General features: G+C 37.3%; 1 protein-coding gene across 1 annotated transcript; it reads left to right on the plus strand.

Moving 5' to 3' along the window:
* Window positions 1–1204: 1204 nt before the first annotated feature.
* On the plus strand, window positions 1205–18635 carry LOC136754854 (uncharacterized). The gene is made up of 5 exons (XM_066711045.1): window positions 1205–1515; window positions 2782–2945; window positions 4947–5189; window positions 6960–7151; window positions 11326–18635. Exons 1-5 carry the CDS (start codon window positions 1247–1249, stop codon window positions 11526–11528), a joined length of 1071 nt encoding a protein of 356 aa, XP_066567142.1. The 5' UTR covers window positions 1205–1246; the 3' UTR covers window positions 11529–18635.
* The last annotated feature ends 7319 nt before the right edge of the window (window positions 18636–25954 follow it).

A 25954-nucleotide genomic window follows, 5' to 3' on the forward strand; every position in this document is an offset into this window, starting at 1 on the left:
CTTAACAACAGATATCTAAGTCAGGGTTGTACAGACCAGCTGTCAAATGTCAAATGTAATACACTTACATAATGAAGGGGAACAGGCAGTTACAGACATATTACACTTAGACTATGTGCACAGTTATGAAAATATTAATAAGAGATAAACTTGATGATTATCTATATGGCAACAGTATTTTAAGAGACATTATTGAAAAGGGCACAGTAGTAATGAATAACATTAAAATGTTCAGAAGGAATTTGAGTATTTTACACATAAGATATGAATTCTAAAAATGAAAGCAGTAGCATTCTTAATTTGGATTAAAAAGTGGTTGATGTGTAGGACACAGACAGTACTGATGAGGGTTACTGCATACTGGGGTGAAGTTAATAGCTGAGTATATCCAGAATCTGCTTTAGCAAACTGTAACAGCAACATAAACAATACAAATATTATTAGACGCTATTAATGACGTGGCAGGCACCAGGAAAACGTGAATTGCTGTACACAAGTGCAAATAAATGCTTTCAAGTAGCAATACTATAAAATATAAACCTACGTATTAAATGGGTTAATTTATTTGAAGAAAATATATTTTTGGGGTGCAATGCAAACAATGCCAAACCTACAACTGAAGATGGTTAAAGTTAACCCTTAACCTAATGGAAATCAAAATTGTCTTGTGAAATCTTGATCTAGCCAAAGCCACATTGTATCCCCAACCTGAACCATTAACCTTAAAAAAAATCTGCAGAAAGGAAGGGATAATTTAACATTTCAAACACCAATGCTAATGCATGGATAAACCAACAAGCTACTCATGATTCTTCACTACACAGCAACAAGAAACAGACTTTTTGGATATTTCGCTATTTCGATATTTATAACAGTTGTGTTGTGCACAGTTATATAATTATATCATGCTTCTTTTATTTGAGTTAATTTGCGTTCATGTCTATTTTGCATTAATTCATACTTACCTTATCATTAAAATAGACCAAATCAAAACTTTGAGCTATTCAGGAAGTTGTACCCTATATAAGTAGTACTAGTGGAAATATGTAATATTAAAAAAACCAGATATGTTTTTATTATTATTATTATTATTATTATTATTATTATTATTATTATTATTATTATTATTATTATTTGGTCCAGCCCTAGATTTCCCATAACCAATCAGCGTGCAACTGGCACTCCCTCGTCATAATCCAGGAAGTGGCTCGGAAAAGGTGGCTGTGTAAGAAACAGATCAGCTAATATGGGAAGTTTTCTTTTACCCTTGATAGTAGTTGTATTAGTTACGATCATAATATATCTGTTTTATACCTATATTTATCGTTCTTACCGTTTATACAAAGCGGGTACTGTTGTGTTTGATCATCAGAAGGAGATCCCAAGTTTATTGTATTTGTTATGGAGATTTACAAAAGCCCTACTCTCGAAGAGACAGGGACAGCTTTACTACAGTGATACAAACTCATTGACAAGAGGCGGAAATCAAGACACTTTCACTGTTTATAACTGCAGGTAACACGTTGAACTTTGAATGCACAAACCTGGGGCGTCTGAAAATACAGCTGTTATGATATTAGTTATTTGGAGCAACAGATACTTTTCACCACATAAAACAAAACAAAAGAGAAACCATAAACCAAAGTCCCATTTTTCACTCGATTTTACAATGGCCCAACATAACTAATTTATTGAACCTTGGCATTTTCATATGGATCAACGATTCGTTTATATCTTGTTCTAGGCTATAGAAAACAGTTCAAGTGGTCTAATAATAATTTGTGCAAGCCTTTAAATGTTTGCTTGCTTGTTATATATATATTCTGAAATGTCAGGAATTGGAAATGCCAAAAAGAAACAGCCCCAACAACTGACACACTTAATTGCCGGCTTTCACAGATCAGGAGAAGAGAGTGTTAAATAGTGCAACTCATTTGTTCAAGCTGACAGTCAAGGGCTGTGCCTCCTTCAGTCTTCCTTGAGGAGTCGGTCTTCAGGCAGGTCAAGTTGCCCCATAGTTCTCTCCAGCAATATAATGAGATCAGTCATTTCTCCAGCAAGCTTGTTCAACCTGCTGCCCTATGTCTTAAGTGCTAACAATAGACCCTTCTACTGAAAATGTTAACACCAGTGCCTTCGAAATGACCTCAAACAACAGACTCTGGGTTGAGACAGCATAATCCACCAGAATATATATTATTATATTGAGACTAATCATTCATTTTATTGCAGATGTGATTGGTTTGGTTGCAAGGCATTATATGTTCATAGCCTTGCACATTTATTCAAATGGGGGGCGCCAGCACCCATAATTTTATTTTAATTGCCAAGTAACAGATAATGTAATTGCAAACTAAATGCCTTTTGTGAATAGTTTCCATCCTCAGTATATAATTGTCTGTTAATGATAATACCAGTGTCAATAAAAGCATTTTACTATGAAAATGTGGTAAACCTAGCTAGTTAGATTTGTATGCTGGTATCCTGTAACTCTTGAATAGTGCTCAGTGTGTCAATTACCAACTGGGTCTATTCAGTTGATAAAGACAAGCATAAATAAAAGTAAATTCAAAAAAGAGGAAACATAATGTGAACAAAAATAATCATAACATTATTTAACCTGATAAAATAATTTACTTTAATTGCAGCAATGGGTGATTAAATTTTTAGAGGGCAATATTAGACTGGCAATATTTTTCTAATTAGACTATAAAATCTAATTTCCGGGTTGCTTACACAATTAGCTTTCATTAAAAGATTGTGTTTTATTTTTCTTTGCAGGTTGGAGTCCAATGAACTAAGGCGGTACTGCAGTGCTTTTGGGTATGGCTGGGACTATCCTGACTCTACTTTTAGAGACATCCCATTCTGTTACCCGGAGTTTCTCTTCCTCCGCTTGCTGACAATGATTGTGTGTGCTGAGAGCTTCAGGTTAAGCCCTCTGGGTAAGGCTTCCCTGTTTTGCCTATTTTAGGCCTAAGCTATATACTATAGTTGTGCAAATTATTGTTATTTTCTTTTTTGGAAAACCCATAACTGCACCCATGATTTTAGTCCTCAGGAACCACAGAGTCTTCCAGTTTTTGCATTCACATTTTCACACACATTCTGTATTACACCATATGTCATTTAGTGGAGTTCAAAGTCAGTACTGGCTACCCACCAATCATAGTGTATTTTCATTGAATACCTACTTTTGAATGACCAGTGTCAGAATGAAATGTACAATAAAGGCACATACTAACATTTTCTAAAAAGATAACAAGAAACTCGAAATCAGACTAAATAAGAATTTTCTAATTGTAATTGTATTGTGCCAACTAGTACAAACATATTGTCAGCTCTGAATTAAAATGCTAATGGTGTGTTTCAGCCTTATTGACAACTGCATTGTTCATAATAGCTTGCCTATTGAATCTGACATGTAGGCCTATAGATCATAAAAGTCTTAAAGAGTTTCTTATTTTAGCTTTTTGTAAGCTTTTTGGTTATGCTAATTTTATTCAGTTGCCCCCAAATTTCTTTGATTATGCAAATATACTTTTCTACTTTAGAAAAGCTAAGAGTTTAATTTTAAAAACAAAAATGAATCACTGTAAGCGCCAATCTGAAAATACTCTGCATGGTGCCCTATAGAGATTTATTTTTGGTTATGTTTAGGAAATTAAAGGCATATATTTCTGTACTTGAATTTAGATTTTCATTATGCCACTAGGGTAAACTTTAAAGCAGTAGTTTTCCAGTGCATAATGCATGAGGTGAAAGAGTTCCAAATGTATACAATTTCAACATATAGCATTTAAACAACAAATGCACATAGTTAACATCTATAGTTTGCTCTTTCCAGTCGTAATCCAAACATTGATGATCAGTCTTTCGGGTATAAATAATAAATCTGCTCTAGCAAATCTACAGTTTATGTAGGCATGAGTTAAAACTGTTTTAGTCCTTACAGTAAGGCAAGGCATTGTCTATGAAATTAAAGCACACATTATTTTCATTTTAAAATCTAATGTGGTTAATGCTCAGAAGACAAGTGGGTATTGAGTAGGTAGAATTAGGTATCATTTTTTTCAAGCCAGTACTGTTTTTGTTTTTTATTCTGGTCCAAGTGTGATTGATACATTCTATTGAGGTAGCTAAAAGGTTAATGTTTAATACAAAGCATTCTCTGAAGCTGTAAATTTACCATTTCTACAACTAGATTTGGAATACTCTTATAATTAGTAGTATAGGCTATATGATCCCACTAACAACAATAATGTATTGTTTGGAAGGTACTTAAAGTACTTTGTTGAAGTTTCTTCCTCAGAATTAAAATTTTGTGTCGTACTGTGATTCTTGAGAAGTAGATTCTGTTTTGATTTCAGAGATTTTCTGTTATTTATGGATCAAACATTAGCCATATTGTGTGCTGATTCACAGGAACCTTTGAGGCAATGGCTTAATGAGGATTTACGAATGTTATGCTGTTGAAAATAAACGGTGAAAGGCCTCATAAAATTAGTACCTTTTCTTTGTTTCTTGTCTTTTATAATAATAATAATTATTATTATTATTTTTATTATTATTATTATTATTATTATTATTATTATTATTATTTATTTATTGGCAGACACCCTTATCCAGGGCGACTTACAAAACATATACAGTATATATATAAAAAACAGAACTAAACCAGCATTATAGAAAATCACATGTAAAACATGTAAACTGCCAATATATCTACTGATGGAAAATTATTTAAAATATTTAAGTATAAATACCAATACTAATGCAATGATTATTATTACTACTATAACAGTAATAATAACAATCGTCATCCTCATCATCAATATCATAATGTTTATATGATAATCAGTTGGCATACTGTCCTGCTTTATTCATGCAGCAATAGTTTCTGTACAAGCTTTTCCTCCAATTAATAAAACTATCTTGTTTCGCAGGACTTGTCCGTGTGCGTCAAACGATGATAACATTCCAGCCAATAGATGAACTGAAGAAAGGTCCCTTTTCCCTTCAGGCATCTGTGAGAGAATACAGAGCTGTGGACTTGGGAATAGAAGTGGACATTGGCCTTGCTGTAGCAGATAGATCCAACAAGCCTGTGTGGGAAGAGCTTGTGACATTACTCTCCAGAGATATGAAGAAAATAACAAGCAAACGGCAACATGCCCCAGGGAGCACTGGTAAATATTAAAAGTTCATCTACCTCGCTGCAGGATTCTGAGAAAAAACCCTGGATGACAGAGTTCAGCTTGCGGACTAAACAGGAAAACAAGAAGCCTGAATAAATATTTAATAACCTCGGAGATCATTCTCTCCGTTATAATTGTAAATTATTAGTCATCGTTTTATTTCTTGTAGTCCACCTCAGATATTAAGTTTAGTCCAAATGATCTAGACATTTAAAGCCTTACAGAAGCAGGGTTCAAAATCAATCTTTAAAATGGGTCTAAGAATCAAATATAACTTTTCTTTGACTTACTGTATGAGTGAATTCTGCCAGAAGAATGCTGTCCAATTTTTATATAAAGGTCACTAAATGCAAGGCAGGGTAACAGGTGGTATGATTAATTAGTTAAGCATTTTTAAATTGGAAATCCTGATTGAGAATATAGAGTGACTGTCCATCACTAATTGACAAACTCAAGAAACTGCTATATACTTCATGTCCATTTCTGTGGCCCAGTCACACTCTGCTTAACATTTGAGTCTTTTGAAAATGATCCCAATTACTGTAGTAATTGCTGAAACATTTTCTGCAAACAAGCCATCTTAAAATTATTACAGAATAATTGTCAAATTTCCACTGTGCTTCAAGCACTTTGTAAGAACTGCAACAGCAATTTAGCTGTCAGTTTTATCGTCAGCAGCTTGGCCTAAACAACTGTTTTGATCAAAGAAATCTCCCCCTACTCTGTAAAGAGATGCTTAGTTTGGAATATGAGACATCCATCCAATTTTACACTCTCATGTCAAGTAACAACAAAAGCCGATAAAGCAGTTCTTGTGACTCCCAGTGAATTCACACCTTTGGAAACTTGAATTGGCCTTCTTCCAGAAAACTGAACATAATGGCATATGATAAATGCTGCAGTTTCCCCGTAGTGAAAGAAAAAAAGCAACGACTACATTTGTTCCTGGGCAAGTATTTAAATGTCATCTCATGCAGCATCTTTGTAATCAAGACACTGAAATGTGTTAGTCAGTTAACCTTTGATGGTCATGTATTTATGTTTGCTTTTTCAGTTTTATCAATGGTTAATGATGTTTTGAGTCACAATTATTTAACTGTAAAATAAATCTTGAAACTATTGCACTAAATATTATTAATGGATTAGTTGTAATGCCATGTGGTGTTCTAATGAGTAAATGAGTGTCAGATTTACATAGGAATGTCGTGAGTGCTCATTAAAACGTACATGTAGTGTTATATGTCACATTCAAAAGATATAACTTTTATCCTACAAGAATATATCCTAGAATATTTATTACTTGTATGATTTTCTTTCTGTTCTTATTAGCAATTGCAAAAGCACAGTCTCTTTATACACAATTAAATACAAAATGAATCTGGTCTGTCATATCTCATCAAAACAAAATATGAAATGGTATGCAAAAGAGTGATAATGACAGCAGTGATTACAAAGATAATTATACCTTATTGAATTGAGATAATTACATTCAGCTGTCATACAAACAGTTCACAGACAGCAGAAATCAGTACTGTCATTTATACAAATTATCATTGTTTTCTTTTCACTTCAAGTCAATACAAAATTCTTCCAAAATGCAGCAAATGATAGGTACAATTTAAGTGTTAAGGTCCCTGCAGAACATGTTTAAAATATGTTGTGGCTGTTTCCTTGAGCATTCTTATTTTCTGTGTCCTTCTGAGACTATACAGTTTGTTTTCATCCATAGCAAAGTTTTATGTTACGTTTTATCCTTTTTAGACCCAAACGAAGTGAAATCAGTGGAAGTTGTCATCCCATGGAACACAGGACTGAAATATGCTCAAGCTACTAGGGACTATAATCCACTTCATCTCTTCCCAGCCACTGCTAAACTCCTTGGATGCAAACGAACCATAGCTTATCCCTTGTGGACGGTATCCAAATGCCTTGCTGAAATAGAGAAACATGAAGGTAAAGTAACTTCATTATCAACTCAATGCTTTCATTCCTAGGTTTTTGTGGTTGGTTACAGTGAAGTGACATGTTTCATTTTAGCAAAACAAAAATTGGGGGATTAAAAATGCTTCGATAGATATTGACAAATGTATTGGTAGCTATTACAAAACTCCTTTGTGCAAAGATGTGGCTATTTAGGACTGATTTTTAATAATATACATTTTTTTATCCACTAAGTAAAAGCTATATCTTCATGACAGAAGTTCTAGCACCTTTTCAAAATCTATGTATGTCACAGTTTAACTTAATTTAGCCCAGTTCAAACCGTTTTGCACATTTCCCATAGCACATCATAATCTAAACAAATCTGCACCTGGAGCTAAACACATGGGCAAAACCTGCAACCTGTGGATGGGTCACACATGAAAAGAGGAGCTCATACTACAGAAGTAGGAATAATATGTAGCCTTATGTGAACACTGGTTTACAAATATATTTGTCACATGGGGCCTATAATGTTGTTCTCAAACCTAAACTTTATGCTATATCTAGGGTTAAGCTTGGATAATGTTTAAGGTATGGTCTAGATTGAAGCAGGATCTCATATAACAGACATACAGGTGAAGGGGTGAAAGATCTTACACACATGTAGGCCTATACATTGTTTTTAGAGTAATATATTGCACTGGAATTCAGTTTAGAAATCAATCTTGTGTTACATTGTGGTTTGAGCTAGGGTTAAGGTTACATTCCCCAGTAAATGTAGACTTCCTTTAGAATTTAGGTTGTGGTTTTACTTTGTTGCCAAAAACAGATGACATTACAGATAATAATAATGGGTATTTTATTGGTGTAATACAGTGGTGTATTGTGCCAAATCTTTTGGTTTGGCTCCACAATGCAGTATCATCATTCTGAATAAAGATTCAGCAGATTAATTCATTTTTTGGCAAATTTATTATTATTTTATTATCGATTGATAATGCCATATTTCAAATTAATGTAACATTTAATTGTGACAGAAAAATGAACAATTAGCCAGTTTGTCCTCTGATGATCAATATATATATATATATATATATATATATATATATATATATTTATCTTAATAGATTCACATCAAATGGCAAATATTAAAGTTTTTATTCTTTGCCATCATGGTTTTATTAATCCAGTCAGATGTGGATTGCATAGAGGTCTGTGGGCAGATAAATGTTTTGTTTAGGTGCCTTGGTTTCCTTCTTCCATATACACTTTAAATCCTTGACAGATAATCTTGGATTTTTGCAAGCTGCTTCTTGCAGCTACATAGCATAGCCATAATTCTTTTGGGATTTTGCCTTCTTCAGTTGTTTCCTTTGAATGATTGTTTTGATACTTCATGATTATTACTCCAGTTGTTTGGTTTTGTTTTCTTAGAAACGGCTACTTTGTTTCCATACAGTTCACAGTCTGCATTGCTTCAGCTGATGTTGGAAAGACTCACATTTAACCATCTTATTAACATAATCATTGTGGTATTTAACAGAATTTGCTTCAATAATAAATCCTTCAAACTGTGCATACACATCAACATCAGTATATTGGATTGCTTCTTGGCAGATTTAGTGCTAGTCCAGCAGAAATATTCACATTGGGCTTAATTCTCATAACATTCAAGAGAGACGTTCAAGGACAATTCATGTGATTGCTGAAATAGTGATTCTCACGAAGGGGGTTTTGAATGTTTCAGGTTATTCCAAAGAAGTTTGTGAAATTCTCCTATGAGTATACACTACTGGTGAAAAGTTTTAGAACAACTCAATTTTCCAGTTTTTATTGAAATGTACACAGTTTAATGTCTCAGTTTACTCTGAAATTAAAGCATAGAACAAATTAACAATTGGAGATAAAAACAAAATCATGGAATCGTTTTGTTTAACAAAATGTAATCCCTGAAGCTGACAAACCCCTCTGGTACTCTTAAAAGGGCACCAAATCCACTTTAATCCCATGTGTACTCTTCACTGTTGTGGTGTTTGCCAAGTGGTATCCCATGAAATGAGAGACTCTCAGCTTTCTAACAATGTAAAGCATTGTCTGATGTGAAAAATTAGATCAAAACAAGAACATCTCCTCCTTTTAGTACACACACCTGTAGAGAGCTCAAAATGCCTAGATGGAAAACTGTTTACAGTGAACTAATACACAACAATTTTGCATAATTGGAACTAAACTTCTCTGTGTTTTGACATCAAATAATATACTGGATTCATCATAATCTGTGACTGTCTGAATGAGCACCCCCCCCCCCCCCCCCGGAGCAGACTGCACGTTTACCCCCCGGGCTTTGAATGAGGGTGGGTGACACGGAAAATGTAAATCGGATGTGTTTGAGAATTAAACGTGCTGGTAGCCAAGAGAATGAGCTTTCAAATGATGTGTGCATTGTAGGAATACAGTGTAACTTCTATGCACAGGAGCTGTGCGTAACACTGCCAAATAATGCTTAAGGGGGTGCAGTATATAACTCTGAAATGTACATTATTTTTCAGTTTTTGGTAACCTAAACGTTTATTTTGTAACCCCTGGCAGTTTACCGTTTACCTTTGTACCATTTCAGGTTTTTCACTGGACTTGAAATGTTTCAATTTCAATAAAGACTGGAAAAATGGGGGTGTTCTAAAACTTTTGACCGGCAGTGCAGATGCAAATAAATACCTGGAACAGGCCTGGCATGCTTAATGGGCATACCAGTAATTTATGCTCAATTTTGATATCCCCAAATTGTAATTTTCAATGATCTTGTAGTTTTAACTTACTTATTGTAGCATACTTTAGGTTTTACATGCAGTCACGTTTCTCTCCCATCTTCTTTGGCCTGTGTATTTCTGGTATTAATAATAACCAAGGTTTTTTTACAAGAGAACAAAGGTAAATGTGACCAAGAAATATAAAGGCAGAGATGTGTATGTTTTAAAAATATTGTCATTGAACGCACAATTTGAATTAATTAAAGTGACACAACCTTCACATGTGTCATTTGAATACAATCTTGAGAATCAGTGGAGCACACTTGATTTAGTTGATAGAGCTGCAGTAATATCTGGGCTAGTAGAGCAGCTGAATATTTCACAGGCCATGTTTATATTTTGGAAGTTTATTTTGGCTACCAAGCCAATTTATATTTGTTTATTTAATTAGTGAATAGATGTTTCTCTCGATAAACGATACTTAGAATAGGATAACCTCAACTTGTTCGATGTTTTACATATTTCAACTTTGGTAGATTTGCAAGCGAATACAGATTTGACCTTCAGGTGCTAGCAGTATTTATTCACTCCAAAAAACAGCATGGGTAGTGGGAGTCCTTTGTGGCTTACTATATGGTGTGTAAATTGAATCATGAGATTGGAAGGTTCCCACTCCCAGTCCCACTCTTGCCATGTTTCATATCTTGACTGGGAACCTAAATGGAGCATTACATGACATTTCCCTGGGCTAGAGAGGGAATGTTGCATGAGATTGATTGGCTTTTTCAGATATTGCCTAAATGCCCTTATGTTTTATAGCAGACCCCATTATATACTGTTTCCAAACCATATGTGACACAGACATGGAATCAATTTTAACAAGCATGTTTAATTCAGCCCTAGCAAATACCAATGTGCAAGTGAATTACATGGGTGAAATATAGCAAAAGCCAAGCTTGCATCATTTAAACAAGATGAATTATGGGACTAATTATTACATGACTCAGAGAATTTTGTTATTTATGTTATTTGTATATAAGTGTGTATGCATGAATATCTGTCTATCTGTCTATCTATCATCCTTATTATTTATCATCAGCCTTTGCTGAACCACAGCGTAATGCAGGACTCCCCACTCTTTTCCAGGTTACGCCAGCAAAACTTCTGATTTTATCTTCCCCTCTTCTATGTGGTTTTCTTATTGTTTTTTTTCTTCTCTTGGTATCCACTGTATAACTTATAGATACACACTTTAGATGGATATGGTAATGCACTTTTTACCATATTTTACCATATTTTGTTAGGCCTCACATCTTGCTTTTTCCTACTGTAGAGCCTTATATTAATACGACTGTGTTTACTGTCAGAGCTTGTCATTCACAGAGTATCTCCATAATGAAGATTTATGGTGGGATTGTAAGCATTTAAACAGTGAATTTGATTAATTTAATTTTCAGGAACTGATGCTGTCAGAGCCCCTGCCAGTGTGCGAGTGGAGTTTCACCAACCGTTGTTCATGCCTGGGAAAGCTGTCATCAAGTTCTGGGAAAATGCCCCTGAGGGAAGCACTTCATCTCACAAACTCTACCACTTCAGAATGGGAGAGAGTGAGGACAGCACCCCTCATCTTGTGGGTGAAATATGTGTAGGGGAACAGTAGCTTAGAGGACAATTGCATGAAATACTGAAATGGATTAAAGACATATGTAGAGGCAATGTATCTAAGACATGAAACACCTATTTTCATGACATCAAGCACCTTAATGTGTAATCAATGACTTCAAGTTGGCAAACTTGCCTAACATGACAACTGGGAATGGACTTTTATATGTGTGTGTATTTTAATTGTAATAGTTTTAATTTACAAGAGAAGTTCTGTATGTTTTTGGGTATATTTTTGCTTCTTTTCAGTGATTAGAAAGATTAGAAACTGCTGTTGGAATAACGGCTAAGAGAAATTACTGTTATTTGTCTTCCCACTAGCTAATCTTGTTGTTTGATTCTTAAGCCTCTTCTATAGCAACAAATCGTGTTGGTACTGAAACCAATCTATTTATCCATTTTCTTTGAACAAAAATATAAAAAGTGTGGCCTGGTGGTGTAGTTATTAGTGCTGCTGCCTCACAGCTCCTGGGAGCCAGGTTTGATTCCAGCCTTGAGTGCCTGCCAGTGTAGAGTTTGCATATTTTCCACGTGCGTTTTTGCCGGGTTCTCTATGGTTTCTTCCCACTTCCAAAACATATGTTGCTTAGGTTGATTGGCTACTCCAAACTGCCCTGTCATCATGTGATTGTTTGTGGGGGGTGTTGCTTCCCTGGGCTGGACTGGCCATGCGCTCTGTTAGGGTCTGGCTCACTGTGACCTTGTAGTTGATGAAGTGGGTATTGAAAATGGAGGGATGGTTGGTAGAGTATCAAAATGTAGTATCAAATGAAGAACTGGTTAAAACCACTGAGCAAACCTAGGAGAGAAGAAAGATAGTGCTTTTGAAAAAAACTTTCCAAAAAGCAGTTCCCAAACTAGGACTGTGCCAGCATACCACATTTGAATCGATGGCCCCTCTGCTTCAGAATTGTTGTGCTTTTAATGACTTTCCCGGCTTTTAAAACATTTCAATTTCAGTTTTAATCTCTTTCTTTCTCAAAAAGAGCAGTGTTCTGATCCCTTGCAGAATATTTTAGTAATTTAAGGTGAATGACTTGGGAATTCTAGCTAGTTTATTTTACTGACAACATCTGAGTGCTCTGCCCAGATTTCTCATCTCGGAGTACAATTAATTTTACCTATCCTTCAGCTTAGTTCACCAGTTTATTTCAAACCTAAAATGACTGCTTTAAATTAACAGACTGGAAAGGAAAATTAAAGGATGGATTAAATCAAAACTCTCTCACCCACTTATAGCAAATTACAAAGTGGAAAACTGATATGTTCCATACATTTGAACACAAAATACTCCTGTTGAAACTACAATGTGCAGATGGATATGGCAGTGTAGTAAAGGTCAAAATAAAATACTTTCATTTAACATAGACAAATACAAAACATCCATAAAAGAATTTTAGCGATTCCAATTCCGATTTCGATTCTTATGGATTCCCAGTTTTGATTCCAATGTAGTAAAAAAAAAAATGAAGTACAACGTTTTGATATCAAACACATTTATTCTGTGTCTTATTTTACAAAACATTTAGTTGCAGCTGAATACCATGAACAAAAATCAGCAGGCTACATACAAACTAAGGACTCCTTTAAGAGCTATATGTGTACAAAACTGTTAAATTAACACTTTAACAATTAACAATTGACAATTCGAACTACCTACAAGTGCCAAAACCGGTCTTTGTAACCGATAGCTGTTTAACAGTTGTGATATGATAATCAAAGGCAAACTATGGCATAAAACTCATATGTTTTATTCATGAACATCAAATCCAACATTTGTATAGCACAAATGGATTATTTAAATATGATTATTGATATATGATCATAAAACATAAATATTATTGCTATGCATAACAAAGCACTTTTTTTTCTAAACGTGCACACTGCAGTCAAAACATAAATAACTATATAGCCTACAATAAGCAAAACGCTCAAAAACGGCAGACAATAAGAGAATGAAACAAGTGTAAACGTAAATATTGGAATAATGCTCAAGCAATATTTTTTAGTTCAAAAATAACTATTGCATTCATCAAAACATAATTGTACACTAAAGTACACTTTGTTTTCAACATACAGTGCTTTTATTCACTGTAGCTTTGTGTTTCAATAAACTATTTACTATATATTTAGCCTGCATACCTGTCAGCTCGTACAGTCCACACAGGACACGTTTCTCCACTTTTCCTGCATGAGCTCGTCCCTCACACTGCATTTTGACAGCCCTCTCCAGGTGAACACTTTTACTCCACGAATATATAGCATTGCAATAAATGCTCCTCCGCTGATAATGTCCATGAATCATTATTTTGCGTGCAATGTGCCTGCGCTATTGCACTCTACTATGTGCAGTAGCAATCGCGTATTGATCAGTGGAGTAAAAGCACTGGATGCCATTTGGACCTGGCGTTTCACTCACAATGTTTTCGCAACACTGGCACAAACCCACGAATGATCACTGTCATTGCCAGTATCACTGATGCCCCTGAATCAGTCGTGTTCATATACACGGCATTTCCAAAACGATCTCTCTTCAGTCTCCGTTTCGAATCCATGTGTATTTGCGGGTCATCACTGTATCCACTTAGTCTGACTACAGTTGTAAGAAAACACCTGTAATGGTGTACAATGTGTGTTTTTCAAATGCATGAAATACTGTAGACAGGTAGAGATCACCACTTGAGCGCCAGAGCGCACATAGATTAGTGAGGAAGCTCCTGGCAGATCGCCGTTCGGGTCCTCACAAATGACATGTAAAAAAAATCTGGTCTATCTGAAAATGCGCACACAGGAATCGATAAGCAGAATCAACATTTTAATTTTATAAAAGTAAGTATCCAATTCCTCACCTTAAGTATCCGATTCCAGAATGGGAATTGATTTTCAATACCTAACCCTAGTGAACACAGACCTGAACACACAATGCACTGTTCTGCTTGCTCACATAACCTGACAAATAACATTAAACTGATTCCTCGGCAAAGATTGTTTCATGTGATGTTTCATTTTGTTTCTTCATATTTCAAGGTATTAATTTCAAGGTATTCTGTTTCAGTTTTGGTTCACAAGAAGAGCCTTTTAAAAATAATAGTCGTGTTTATATAGTGCCATATATATTCTGACTGCTTGCTGTGTTGGTTTTTTGTCCACAGGGCTTTTTCCTCCAAAGGAGGAGCGCTAGCAGTGGCAGTATAATCCGTGGCCCGGCTGCCCGGCCTGAGCCTCGGTGTGTCATAAGAGATCTCGCCTGCGTTAAGGGCTCCTCCGCCAGCTTGTGCCCGCACTACAGCCCACTTCTGCGGCTGTAGGAGATCTCACTCTCTCAGCTTGCTGGGATCGAGCTCTGCCACACCTCCTCGTCCATATGTGCAGGCCTCGGCTTTAGATCCTGCTACGGCTGATGGTCTACTACCCTCGGATCCCGGACCCCGCGTCACCTGCTGTTCCTAGAAACCTCAGCACACACGGTGTGGTTAAGCCTACGGGCCTACACAGCACTTGTATCCTACACTCTGGTGTGTGGATACACAGTGTTCTGTCCAGCAACAAGCAAGGTTGTGTGCCGCTTGCAGCCAATGCACCTTGCCTGCCTGTAGTGGGGAGGTCCTCTGTCCCGTGTGTCTGGGCACTGACAATGGGTGCAACGTGGCTGTAACTTCCGGTTCCACTGCAGCGCAGCCGGGGTCCTGCGAGTGACAGTAGGGGCTCTGAGGTCCTGGATCTCCGCATCTCCCCAAGCCCCTATGTCTCCTCCTCCAGACATGCTGCCACACCGCCCCCCGTGCCTGCTGACCCGCCTGCATCTGCCATGGAGCCGGCTGCAGCCACCGCACCTGCTCCCCCTGCGGCAGCCACGCCCACCCTGTCCGACGTGCCGGCACATGCCGCTACGGCCACGCGCGCCCCCACCCGTGCAAGTGAGCAACAATGGAGAGTGATGGAGCACGGCCCATGGGCCCTCTCCTCCTCTCCTGTGTCATCGCTGGGCCCCTCTCCGCCGCATCGTCAGAGCCCTCATGGGGCCCAGACCTAGAGACGGATCTCCTGCAGTAGGAGCCGGTCTCAACCACTCCTCCTAATTGGAGTATCTTGCTCCAACAGACAGTGTCACGTCACAGAGGCTCTGCTCTGACAAGCCTACGAGGCAGGGGCCCAGGCGGCTCGCCTCTGAAATACAGAGAGCCTGCTGGCCCTGTATGTGACTTAGCTCGCCAAGCAGTAGGAGCAGGAGGACGCATCACTGACCCCGCCCACTATCGCGAAGATAGTGGCGGCGGATTGGTTGGTGATCATGATACGTAACTGGGCAAAGGTGACAGGGCGATCACTGGCAGCCATTGATGTGGCACGCCGCCAACTCTGGCTGTCCCAAGTGCGCAAGGTCCCTGAGGCGGACAGTACTCGCCTGATGGATGCCTCGAATCTCGCTGTACTTTACCTTCGGGCCTGGTATTGAGGAGATGCTTCTCCACACCCTCCAAGAATGGGAGCAGTCTATGCAGCTGGCCCGGGTCTACCCAAAAGCTCCCCAGGCCCAGCCACGCATACAGTCTGCTTCAGTCTGCTGATGGGGGAGCTCTCGCTCACGGCTCCCAGGCCATAGCCCAGGCTTCAGCCCCTCCTGCCAATTTTCGCCAGCATCTCACTGGCAGGCAGGTGCCCCCCTAAGCTCGCCACCCAATGGTGGCTTTGATAGTGACGTTTTTGATCAGATTCCTACAGAAGTGCACAGAAACCCCTCCCCCTCCCCCTTGGGCAGCACTTCCATTTTCAGATAACCAAGGTTGCATTCGCAACCCATTGTTTTAACAGTTGGGATTTGGTGAAAGATATCACAATTTGTTTTGTTGTTATGGTTTTTGCCTGGCAGAGTTCCAATGAGCCAGCAATCACAGAATCATATTACTTAAGTGTTACATATTACATATGAGTTAAATGTGCCTAGAGATGATGGTCAATGCGTGAGAAGCCAAAGCCGGATTTTAATTTGACACTGAAATGCAGGTTTCCAATAGACGGAAGTATTTTGTGGGGTACAAGGATTAACTGCATTAAGCTTACAGAAAAAAGTGCAGTACACAGGTCTGCATCAAGATATGACAGAGACTACAATTTTGCACCTGTTTGGTAAAGTGCACAGCTGCCTTTTCCTTAATAAAATATGTATCTCTTAAAGGTCGTATCCAGGCTTCCCTTGTGACATGATTTACTCTGTTTGCTTGAATGGATATCAACATTTGTCAGGTGAAAATCCCATTGAATTTCCATGTATATAGTATGGTAAAACTGATGGAAATCTATAAATGGGGCAACAGATGGGACAGATGAATAATCCCCATAAGTAGCAAATTCCAGCAGTTGGTATCATTAAGCATGAATAATTTGAAATATGGTAGTTTATTGATACATATTTTACGACAGATTCAGAGTTTAAAAAGTTTACTTCTAAATCAAAACAAGTAGCTGATCAAGCATCTACTGCACATGTCTAGCTATCTATTGAATTGTCTATATTTGTTAAATTTAGGAGAAACTGTCTCTAAAGTTCAGTAAGCTACTGCTATGTATAATCCCAAACTGAGTAGAGACTAATTAGACTGTTGTGTTGTATTTTCTCTCCATATTTTATGTAAATATCAACAGACTTTGCTTAACAGCTGGTCTTTTTTAGTTTTTCGCTTTCCTTTTTTCCTATTCTTGATTGTTCTTACTCTTTGCAACTCATGTAGGAAATATTTTTTTATTTTTATTTGCTAAAACAAATCCCCAGCTCTGAATTAATGAATGATAGCTGGAAGAACAGGAGTTCATGAAAATTTAAATCAAGCAAAATTGAGCATCACCTAATGTGAGGTTTTTCTCTTGGGGTTGTTTTATTGAAGTCTGCGCACACAATGGAATTGACATTATCTGCATGGATTATGTGGTTCAATACAGTATTGTCATGCATTCAAGAATATGGAGGCCTTAGTAATACTGTATTTTCTTTCTTCAACATCTAGTAGTGCATTTATTTTTACTTTTTTTCATTGAAGCAGTTTGTGCTTTGAGTGGGAGTGCAGTGAAGTGGCTCTCCAGCTTGCATATGCTTTAAACATAATCCATCAAATCAGGAATTTCTTATAACACCAACAATTCATTTTTCATTTACTGGGATAGCACAACTGTACCCCTCATGCAAACAGCAAAGCTTTTGCCAGAGCATTAAGTTGTAAATTCAGTTCCAAGATTCCAATATGCCACTTCAGTTAGATTCTGTCGTCTGAGGAAACAAAAATTGAACTATTTGGCCTAAATGCAAATCTGGGATAGAGATCCAGATTTCAGCAGGGCAATGACTCCAAGCACACAGCCAAAGGGACACTGAAGTGTCTTAAAAACGAGAAAGTGAATGTCCTAGAGTGAACCAGTCGAAGCCCGGACTTGAATCCACTTGAGAATCTTTGGCAAGACTTGAAGATTGCTGTCCACCTAAGATACCCATCCAACTTGACCGAGCTTGAACAGTGTTACCAAGAAGACTGGGTTAATATTGTACAATCCAGATGTGCAAACCTGGAATAGACTTAGCCCAAAAGACTCACAGCTCTAATTGCTGCCAAAGGTGGTTCTAAATATTGACTATGGGGGGTGAATACTTCTCTAACCAAGGCATTTCAGTTTTTTTGTTTGTTTGTTTTTTCATTAACTGTTGTTTCACAATAAAAGTGATCTTGCTTCTTCAAAGTGTTGAGCAGGTTGTGTAAATAAAAGGCTAAAAATATATAATTTAAATGCATCACAATTTGAGGTTGTAACACAACAAAATGTAAAAGTCCAGGGGGGGTGAATACTTCCTATAGCCACTGTATATGAACATATGTGTACACTCACCTAAAGGATTATTAGGAACACCTGTTCAATTTCTCATTAATGCAATTATCTAATCAACCAATCACATGGCAGTTGCTTCAATGCATTTAGGGGTGTGGTCCTGGTCAAGACAATCTCCTGAACTCCAAACTGAATGTCTGAATGGGAAAGAAAGGTGATTTAAGCAATTTTGAGCGTGGCATGGTTGTTGGTGCCAGACGGGCCGCTCTGAGTATTTCACAATCTGCTCAGTTACTGGGATTTTCACGCACAACCATTTCTAGGGTTTACAAAGAATGGTGTGAAAAGGGAAAAACATCCAGTATGCGGCAGTCCTGTGGGCGAAAATGCCTTGTTGATGCTAGAGGTCAGAGGAGAATGGGCCGACTGATTCAAGCTGATAGAAGAGCAACTTTGACTGAAATAACCACTCGTTACAACCGAGGTATGCAGCAAAGCATTTGTGAAGCCACAACACGTACAACCTTGAGGCGGATGGGCTACAACAGCAGAAGACCCCACCGGGTACCACTCATCTCCACTACAAATAGGAAAAAGAGGCTACAATTTGCACAAGCTCACCAAAATTGGACAGTTGAAGACTGGAAAAATGTTGCCTGGTCTGATGAGTCTCGATTTCTGTTGAGACGTTCAGATGGTAGAGTCAGAATTTGGCGTAAACAGAATGAGAACATGGATCCATCATGCCTTGTTACCACTGTGCAGGCTGGTGGTGGTGGTGTAATGGTGTGGGGGATGTTTTCTTGGCACACTTTAGGCCCCTTAGTGCCAACTGGGCATCGTTTAAATGCCACGGCCTACCTGAGCATTGTTTCTGACCATGTCCATCCCTTTATGACCACCATGTACTCATCCTCTGATGGCTACTTCCAGCAGGATAATGCACCATGTCACAAAGGTCGAATCATTTCAATTTGGTTTCTTGAACATGACAATGAGTTCACTGTACTAAACTGGCCCCCACAGTCACCAGATCTCAACCCAATAGAGCATCTTTGGGATGTGGTGGAACGGGAGCTTCGTGCCCTGGATGTGCATCCCACAAATCTCCATCAACTGCAAGATGCTATCCTATCAATATGGGCCAACATTTCTAAAGAATGCTTTCAGTACCTTGTTGAATCAATGCCACGTAGAATTAAGGCAGTTCTGAAGGCGAAAGGGGGTCAAACACAGTATTAGTATGGTGTTCCTAATAATCCTTTAGGTGAGTGTATATATCAAGGTTTGCCACTGAAAAACAATATTTTACATATACAAGTGAATTGATACTCTTACATAATTATTCATGAAATATATTTATTTTGATGTAGTCCAGATATTCGGTCACTTTGAGGAATTAGTGTGTAGTTCTGTTACCATTGCAGTACTGTTTTTTTGTTTGTTTTTTTGTTAAGTGATTATTTTATGAAATATGTATTTTTGGATTAAGATATGTGAAGACATGTTTATTCATGTAAAGCTTTAGATGGTGGGTATTGAGAAAGTATATTTATATTCATGGTTCCACACAAAAGATCCAGAGCTTTATGTATGTTCAAAGCTATGGCTGTTTTAAGTTGAACTGCAATTGGAGCCAAGGTACCCATGATGGGCATGTTTTTGTTTTACTTTATTTCTTCTTTTACTACACTCTTGGGTGTCTTCCAGACTTTGGCAGATGCTTGGTCATCCACTCATGGCCACCCATGTGTATTTGCATACTGTTTGCAACGCAGGTGTCAGAGAAGGATTTAAAGCTTGTGTTTCAAAAGGGGAGCTGTTTGGCTTGAGCTGTGCAGCAGTTATTGGCACCCCACTGCTGAGGCACTTGAGCATTTAAATATGGCCAAAGAGGCAGAGGAATCACAACATGTTATTTGGCATCATGTGCGTTTGAAGGCTGCTCCTTTGCTGCAGCTGAAAGATCTGTAATTCTGCTATTGTTTGTGCTTCAGATAATTGGAGTATCAGAGTTTCAATGGTTGTGAACACTGTTCACAACATATTGGCTTGTTTAACCCTGCAGCTCTTTTAGAAAATGAAATCTGAAGCAAGTGGTTTTTGTGAACCAATTACCAAATCAATGATGATATTTGAATAGTTTTTTTAATAAGTGAAACCTTAGATATAATTGTAAACCTGTTTGTACAATATATGCATATAACTATGTATACAAATCTTTTTTTCCTGACTGGTCTGTGGTTATGTAGGACAACATAATTTATTTTGTTACTCTTACATCATATCTAAACTGTGTGTTCTTATGCCTTAAACCCATGTTCTTCAATTATATCCTGCACAACAAAATCCTGCACAATCCAACATACACATTCTCTTGTTTCTGCATGAAGAATTGCATGTCAGGATTATATATATATATTAACATAGTGCAAACCTGGGTTCTGCATTTTTCTCAATTTTTCTATGGTAATTTCCTAAAATCCCTAACATGGGAATTTCCATAATTTCAACTCAATTCTGTTAAATTCCAAACACTCTAGGTTATAAAAGCATGCAATCAAGGTGTACAGCAGACTGCAAAAAAGGCCGTCTTCCTCATAATGTATTTACAGCTTATCCTTTGTAAGATTATGTTGAAAGGATGTTTCCAATAAAAATTCAGCTTGGCACCAGCTACTATACATCAGAAAACTGTTTTATATGCATTTGTTTACACCCATTTTAGTATTCCTTTGCAGTTACTTTGAACACAAGCTTCTCTGCATGTATCTCATAATGGACCTGCAATCTGTGTATCTTATGGCTCTAAATCAGTTTCACATTTAGGCTAATATAAAGGACCAAGGGGTAGCTGAAAAAGTGAAATTAACATAATAAGTTGTGCAGTATTTTACATTATGGTAGCTGCACTTCATTCCAAAAAAGCTTAAAATGTGTTTCTTTATAGACTCCCAAATACATTCAGACAAAATCAACTCCCGTTGCTCTACAAAACCAAGTTCAAATACTGTATTTTTCACCTTTCCATGCATAGTATGCATATTATAATATTAAAATAAACAAATGTGTTAAATACCATCTTGGATTAGAGATCAAAATACACAGGAAATACACATAGGAAATACTGCATAATATTTTTTTTCCACTGGCACTAATACATTTCTGTAGAATAGAGTATACTGGGATTTCAAATATGCTAGAAATTATAGTAAAATTAGATTCAACTTCTGCCTTTGAATTACTTAGGTGTTACTCTTTGCAAATGATCTTACACTTCATTAATAACTGCCTGCTGCAGTTGACATTTGTTATGCCCAGAGAAGCAGGTATGTAAATTTCCTGCTATGGCCTGGGATTGAATCATGCTGAACGCAAGATGGAAATTTCTGATTCTTATTTGCAAAGTAGGCAGTGCAGATATATAAAGCGTGACAATGGACCTCATAAAGTCCAGGCAATTAAGTAGGAGGATGACAGCCTTATTGTTGATTTGACCATGCAAAAATAATGTGATAAGACCATTTTTAATGGCAGTGTTAAGTTCTTGGAACATCCAGGGTTTTGCTTTAGTACTTTAGCAATGTTGTTGCTATGCTTTCACCTGCCTGATTTCATCCGCAGCAATTATTTTTAAATATTTATGCTTGCATTCATAAGATTAGCAAGAGTGCATGGACAATGGACATGATTTTGCACATTGATTTCCCACAAGGTTTTTAAACAATATGGGATATATATATATATATATATATATATATACTACCGGTCAAACGTTTTAGAACACCCCCATTTTTCCAGGTTATTTAAATTTAAGCAGTTCAAGTCCAGTTAATAACCTGGAATGGTACAAAGGAAAGCGGTAAACTGCCAGTGGTTAAAAAAAGTTTAGGTTACCAAAAAATGAAAAATAATTTGCATTTCAGAGTTATATTCCTATATATGGGATTAAAGAGAAGCACACTGCGCCCTTTTAAGGGTACCAGAGGGGTTTATCAGTTTAAGGGGTTACATTTTGTTAAACAAATGATTCCATTATTTATTTTTTTATCTCCAATTGTTTATTTGTTCTATGCTTTAATTTCAGAGTGTATGTATCTCTCTCTATCTCTCTCTCTCTCTGGTGTATATATATATATATATATATATATATATAGAGAGAGAGAGAGAGAGAGAGAGAGAGAATCAGCCATAACATTATGACCACTGACAGGTGAAGTGAATAACACTGATAATCTCGTTATCATGGCACCTGTCAGTGGGTGGGATATATTAGGCAGCAAGTGAACATTTTGTCCTCAGAGTTGATGTGTTAGAAGCAGGAAAAATGGGCAAGCGTAAGGATCTGAGCGACTTTGACAAGGGCCAAATTGTGATGGCTAGATGACTGGGTTAGTGCATCTCCAAAACTGCAGCTCTTGTGGGGTGTTCCTGGTCTGCAGTGGTCAGTACCTATTAAAAGTGGTCCAAGGAAGGAAAAGCGGTGATCCGGCAACAGGGTCATGGGCGGCCAAGGCTTATTGATGCACGTGGGGAGCGAAGGCTGGCCCGTGTGGTCCGATCCAACAGACGAGCTACTGTAGCTCAAATTGCTGATAGAAAGGTGTCAGAACACACAGTGAATTGCAGTTTGTTGCGAATGGGGCTGCGTAGCCACAGACCAGTCAGGGTGCCCATGCTGACCTCTGTCCACTGCCGAAAGCGCGTACAATGGGCACGTGAGCATCAGAACTGGACCACAGAGCAATGGAAGAAGGTGGCCTGGTCTGATGAATCACGTTTTCTTTTACATCACGTGGATGGCCAGGTGTGTGTGCGTCGCTTACTTGGAGAATATATGGCACCAGGATGCACTATGGGAAGAAGGCAAGCTGGCAGAGGCAGTGTGATGCTTTGGGCAATGTTCTGCTGGGAAACCTTGGGTCCTGCCATTCATGTGGATGTTACTTTGACACGTACCACCTACCTAAGCATTGTTGCAGACCATGAACACCCTTTCATGGAAACGGTATTCCCTGATGGCATTGGCCTCTTTCAGCAGGATAATGCACCCTGCCACAAAGCAAAAATGGTTCAGGAATGGATTGAGGAACACAACGAGTTGATGACTTGATTCCCCAGATCTCAATCATATCGAGCATCTGTGGGATGTGCTGGACAAACAAGTCTGATCCATGGAAGTCCCACTTCGCAACTTACAGGACTTAAAGGATCTGCTGCTAACGTCTTGGTGCCAGATACCACAGCACACCTTCAGAGGTCTAGTGGAGTCCATGCCTCGACGGGTCAGGGCTGTTTTGGCTGCAAAAGGGGGACCTACACAATATTAGACAGGTGGTCATAATGTTATTGCTGATCGGTATATATATATATATATATATATATATATATATATATATAAATATTTCCTAGTGAACCCTAGGCAGTCTCTTTTAAATATTTCATGGTAACTCTTCAGGGATTTTCAATATGCAGTTTTACACATTTTTAGAGTGAAGGTTAATTATTCATTCCAAATTTACCTTCTAGTCAGATTTAGATTCTTGTCTCTTAAAAATGTGTTCTACTCTATTAATCACATACACCTTTGTTTTAACCAGAATAACACTAGATAGCACTCGAATGTTGCAAGTTTATAGATGACCCCAAATGTTTCACCACCAAAATATATTTATACATGTCTACTTGTGAGTATACATGCATGCGTGTGTGCATAATAAAAATGAACAGATGTTTAATCCCCATTTAATCCAATTAGATCAGGTTTGTTAATATTTTCTTCACACCAAAGCAATGAAACTCTTTTATCAAAGCTCGGCTTATGCTCAACAATTTACATCAGCTGGCGGGTACAGCAATAATTTGACAATTTGTATGATAATTGAATTAATCTTAGTATCAAATAAACAGATTATATGCAATATACAGGTACACTACTTAACTTAGATCAGTCAATCATAAAAGCCCATTCTCAAAAATGAGAGCGCCTACAACAATTTAATTACGTTATTTTGTATAAGTCCACCAGTCTTATCTTTCTTGGTGGGTTAATTAAGAAATCACTAAACACCAATTAAACTGACAGTATGCAAAGTATAGTTGGTGATTTGGTTAATTTACAAATACCAGCATTAGGTGACATTAACAAGTATTGTTGTACTATATACATTAACTTTGTGTATATTTTCCTGGGGAAAATCTTGACAACTGTATACCATGTTCAGGGTGGTTGTCTGCTTTAGAAGAAGCTGTTTCAGAAACAGTTCAGAAAATACCAAAATTAGGTAAAATTATTGCATTATTAGAAGAGGTTAAGAAGACTATTGTTATATTTAAGCTAGAGAGATATGCATAGGGAAAGGTAATGACTTACATGTCACTGACATGCAATTATAGTCAAAACATTGCAAAATGCCTTAAAACATTTTTTTTTTTTAATTAAACGTACTGCTATAACGTGTAATACCAGGGGATTTGAAATTGAAATGGGCAGACTGATGTTCCAGTACTTTAAATAATATATTAATGGCTGCCTTGTGCAATCATAAATCAATTTCCTTTGCATTGAAATGCAGAACATACCAGTGATCTCATAATGAATTCACAAATACTTATGCATCACTGAATGTTCCTGTCAAAGTCATTTTGAAGGAAGCTGAAAATAGTATTGACTTCTAACTGGCTTTGAAACCTTTACTGCATTTGATAAACGAACCCCCCAAAAGAGCAAAATCAAACTCACTATGTATGTCAGTCCAAACACTGAATATGTATAGAATGTGAACATAATCATACAGAGTCTAAGAAGGAAAGGGAACTCTTTAATCGTATGATCTCTGTCATGTTTGTAGGGAAGAATCTGTCTGTGGTGAAACTGGCATTGTCTATAATGAAGGTGATGTTCAAGTGATAAGTGATGTTTTTGGCCATAACTATCTCTTACAGATGACTATGTCTAGATGAGCCATGTTTTACATATGTTCTCATGCTCCCTTTCCCACGGGAAGCACTGGAGCTACATAAGTGACTTTCACATTCAGTTCAATATGCACAAAAGGGTCATACAAGAAATTCAAATATATATTTTTAAAATTAAAGTAATTTTGCAATCTAGTACAATAGAACCCCATATAATAATAATAATAATAATAATAATAATAATAATAATAATAATAATAATAATAATAATAATAATAATAATGGAAAACATTATTTTTTGTTTCACTTTATTCCTTGCAGTCCGAGGTTAATTGCAATAATTGTTTCTGAATTGTTTCCCTAGAAACATATATGAAAAGATATGTTTGTCAGCTGCAATGTCCAAAGAAAGGAATTACTGTATAAAAGAAAGTTATGTTCATCCCTGAGGCTTTCACACATTAATGCCTTATTTGATTCATCAATTAACACTGCTAACAGTGGTGGTAAGATAAAGAAAATAGCATTCTGGAAGGTTATTTGTATAGCTGCCATTTGCCCTCTGCAAATGGAAATGCCCTTGGATGTGACGTTTATTATTGCTGGCATTTAATCAGACATTTAATATATGTAGTACAAAAGTACCTACTCAAACAGTTCCAATTGCACACATACTATTCTACTATTATACTG

Source organism: Amia ocellicauda, chromosome 8 (assembly GCF_036373705.1).
Source record: "Amia ocellicauda isolate fAmiCal2 chromosome 8, fAmiCal2.hap1, whole genome shotgun sequence".
NCBI lineage: Eukaryota > Metazoa > Chordata > Actinopteri > Amiiformes > Amiidae > Amia > Amia ocellicauda.

What these genes read in the sequence shown, in the direction of transcription:
- LOC136754854 (XM_066711045.1), top strand. Translation starts at nt 1,247, where the DNA reads ATGGGAAGTTTTCTTTTACCCTTGATAGTAGTTGTATTAGTTACGATC. An exon ending in CTTCAGGTTAAGCCCTCTGG is followed by an intron (nt 2,946 to 4,946) that starts GTAAGGCTTCCC and finishes CTTGTTTCGCAG; the next exon opens with GACTTGTCCGTGTGCGTCAA. An exon ending in TGAAATAGAGAAACATGAAG is followed by an intron (nt 7,152 to 11,325) that starts GTAAAGTAACTT and finishes TTTAATTTTCAG; the next exon opens with GAACTGATGCTGTCAGAGCC.